Genomic DNA, 4590 nt, shown 5'->3' on the forward strand with positions numbered 1-4590 from the left:
CAGCTGGGTTAGGGTTAACCCTCAGTCCGCTGGGTTAGGGTTAACCCTCAGTCCGCTGGGTTAGGGTTAACCCTCAGTCCGCTGGGTTAGGGTTAACCCTCAGTCCGCTGGGTTAGGGTTAACCCTCAGTCCGCTGGGTTAGGGTTAACCCTCAGTCCGCTGGGTTAGGGTTAACCCTCAGTCATGTAGTTTAAACTTCTAACACACGACATGAGGTTGCCATGACAACTCGATTCTCATCAAAATTATTACATTTATTATTCATTTTTTTTAAACACCCATGAAAGAGAGAGAGAGTGTGTGTGTGTGTGTGTGTGTGTGTGTGTGTGTGTGTGTGTGTGTGTGTGTGTGTGTGTGTGTGTGTGTGTGTGTGTGTGTGTGTGTGTGTTGGAATGTGTAAAGTCAGCTTGTTGATGTTCAGATTGACCTCTGACCCCTCCCCCACTACATAGACACTCCTCCCCCATACAGATGCAGTGATGAGTCTGGAGCCCGATGGGGGAGGAGTGTGTGTGTGTGTGTGTGTGTGTGTGTGTGTGTGTGTGTGTGTGTGTGTGTGGGGGGGGGGGGGTATTTTGGAGGGCCAGGTTGTGATTGTTAACACTAATTATCACACATGTACAGACTGGTTGCTTCTCAGCAGGGCACCGTCTGTCTGACGAACCTCATCAATATGTTAATCAATACAAACACACACACACACACACACACACACACACACTCACACACACACACACACACACACACACACACACACACACACACACACACACACACACACACACACACACAGATCACTGATCCTGCCTGTAATTCAATCGATTCCATTAAATTTCTTCACAATTTCAAATCATTCCTGTAAGTTAGAATGAACCCTAACCCATGATCAATAACTCAAACATTTAGAGGAATTACCATCAGATGAGATATTTATAGTTTGTATAAAGAACTCATCATAAACTATAGAAATAAACAGATTTATATATATATATTTAATCACTATCAGCAAATTCATTCATTGTTGGATTTCAGAATAATTTACATTAGTGACGGATAGAAAGACCACACATAACCCTAACCTATACCACACATAACCCTAACCTATACCACATATAACCCTAACCTATACCACACATAACCCTAACCTATACCACACATAACCCTAACCTATACCACACATAACCCTAACCTATACCACATATAACCCTAACCTATACCACACATAACCCTAACCTATACCACACATAACCCTAACCTATACCACACATAACCCTAACCTATACCACACTTAACCCTAACCTATACCACACATAACCCTAACCTATACCACATATAACCCTAACCTATACCACACATAACCCTAACCTATACCACACATAACCCTAACCTATACCACACATAACCCTAACCTATACCACACATAACCCTAACCTATACCACATATAACCCTAACCTATACCACACATAACCCTAACCTATACCACACATAACCCTAACCTATACCACATATAACCCTAACCTATACCACACATAACCCTAACCTATACCACACATAACCCTAACCTATACCACACATAACCCTAACCTATACCACATATAACCCTAACCTATACCACACATAACCCTAACCTATACCACACATAACCCTAACCTATACCACATATAACCCTAACCTAGACCACACATAACCCTAACCTATACCACACACATAACCCTAACCTATACCACACATAACCCTAACCTATACCACACACTTAACCCTAACCTATACCACATATAACCCTAACCTATACCACATATAACCCTAACCTATACCACACATAACCCTAACCCTAACCTATACCACATATAACCCTAACCTATACCACATATAACCCTAACCTATACCACACATAACCCTAACCTATACCACACATAACCCTAACCCTAACCTATACCACATATAACCCTAACCTATACCACATATAACCCTAACCTATACCACACATAACCCTAACCTATACCACATATAACCCTAACCTATACCACACATAACCCTAACCTATACCACATATAACCCTAACCTATACCACATATAACCCTAACCTATACCACATATAACCCTAACCTATACCACATATAACCCTAACCTATACCACACATAACCCTAACCTATACCACACATAACCCTAACCTATACCACATATAACCCTAACCCTAACCTATACCACACATAACCCTAACCTATACCACACATAACCCTAACCTATACCACACATAACCCTAACCTATACCACACATAACCCTAACCTATACCACATATAACCCTAACCTATACCACACATAACCCTAACCTATACCACATATAACCCTAACCTATACCACATATAACCCTAACCTATACCACACATAACCCTAACCTATACCACACATAACCCCTAACCCTATACCACACATAACCCTAACCTATACCACACATAACCCTAACCTATACCACACATAACCCTAACCTATACCACATATAACCCTAACCTATACCACATATAACCCTAACCTATACCACACATAACCCTAACCTATACCACACATAACCCTAACCTATACCACACATATAACCCTAACCCTAACCTATACCACACATAACCCTAACCTATACCACACATATAACCCTAACCCTAACCTATGACCACATATAACCCCTAACCTATACCACACATAACCCTAACCTATACCACACATAACCCTAACCTATACCACATATACCCTAACCTATACCACATATAACCCTAACCTATACCACACATAACCCTAACCCTATACCACACATAACCCTAACCTATACCACACATAACCCTAACCTATACCACATATAACCCTAACCTATACCACATATAACCCTAACCTATACCACACATAACCCTAACCTATACCACATATAACCCTAACCTATACCACATATAACCCTAACCTATACCACATATAACCCTAACCTATACCACACATAACCCTAACCTATACCACATATAACCCTAACCTATACCACACATATAACCCTAACCTATACCACATATAACCCTAACCTATACCACACATAACCCCTAACCTATACCACACATAACCCTAACCTATACCACATATAACCCTAACCTATACCACACATAACCCTAACCTATACCACACATAACCCTAACCTATACCACACATAACCCTAACCTATACCACACATAACCCTAACCTATACCACACATAACCCTAACCTATACCACATATAACCCTAACCTATACCACACATAACCCTAACCTATACCACACATAACCCTAACCTATACCACATATAACCCTAACCTATACCACATATAACCCTAACCTATACCACACATAACCCTAACCTATACCACACATAACCCTAACCTATACCACACATAACCCTAACCTATACCACACATAACCCTAACCTATACCACACATAACCCTAACCTATACCACATATAACCCTAACCTATACCACATATAACCCTAACCTATACCACATATAACCCTAACCTATACCACACATAACCCTAACCTATACCACACATAACCCTAACCTATACCACACATAACCCTAACCTATACCACACATAACCCTAACCTATACCACACATAACCCTAACCTATACCACATATAACCCTAACCTATACCACATATAACCCCTAACCTATACCACATATAACCCTAACCTATACCACACATAACCCTAACCTATACCACACATAACCCTAACCTATACCACATATAACCCTAACCTATACCACACATAACCCTAACCTATACCACATATAACCCTAACCTATACCACACATAACCCTAACCTATACCACACATAACCCTAACCTATACCACATATAACCCTAACCTATACCACATATAACCCTAACCTATACCACACATAACCCTAACCTATACCACATATAACCCTAACCTATACCACATATAACCCTAACCTATACCACATATAACCCTAACCTATACCACATATAACCCTAACCTATACCACATATAACCCTAACCTATACCACATATAACCCTAACCTATACCACATATAACCCTAACTTTAACCCTAACCCTCTACAAATGTGTTTAATGGTTAAAATGAGGTCTCAGTAGAAGTTAACAGAAAGTGTCTCACCTCTCTGCTGGCCTGCAGCTCCCCCAACAGCAGCAACAGCAGCAGCAGCTTCATCTCTGAAAGCAGCAGTTCAACTGGAGTCAGACTGGGTCTAACTGGAGTCAGACTGGGTCTAACTGAGTCAGACTGGGTCTAACTGGAGTCAGACTGGGTCTAACTGGAGTCAGGACTGGGTCTAACTGGAGTCAGACTGGGTCTAACTGGAGTCAGACTGGGTCTAACTGGAGTCAGACTGGGTCTAACTGGAGTCAGACTGGGTCTAACTGGAGTCAGACTGGGTCTAACTGGAGTCAGACTGGGTCTAACTGGAGTCAGACTGGGTCTAACTGAGTTATACTGGGTGTTATTCTCAGAGTTAGCGTGGAGTTGAGGCAGAATAAATGAGCTGCAGAGGAATGTGTTGCTGTAGAGCTCTGCTGGCATGCCACTGTGACTCTACCT

At 41.5% G+C, this 4590-nt stretch overlaps 1 protein-coding gene across 1 annotated transcript in view; it reads right to left on the reverse strand.

Moving 5' to 3' along the window:
- Positions 1–4203, reverse strand: part of lama1 (laminin, alpha 1) — a 56413-nt gene extending 52210 nt beyond the window's left edge. Inside the window, exons 1-2 of the mRNA XM_062415008.1 lie at positions 4150–4203; positions 3671–3677 (exon numbers count right to left, since the gene is read on the reverse strand). Coding sequence (XP_062270992.1) covers positions 3671–3677; positions 4150–4203 — 61 coding nt within the window. The remainder of the gene's footprint in view (positions 1–3670; positions 3678–4149) is intronic.
- Between the last annotated feature and the right edge of the window lie 387 nt (positions 4204–4590).

This window comes from Scomber scombrus, unplaced genomic scaffold (assembly GCF_963691925.1).
Source record: "Scomber scombrus unplaced genomic scaffold, fScoSco1.1 SCAFFOLD_101, whole genome shotgun sequence".
Lineage (NCBI taxonomy): Eukaryota > Metazoa > Chordata > Actinopteri > Scombriformes > Scombridae > Scomber > Scomber scombrus.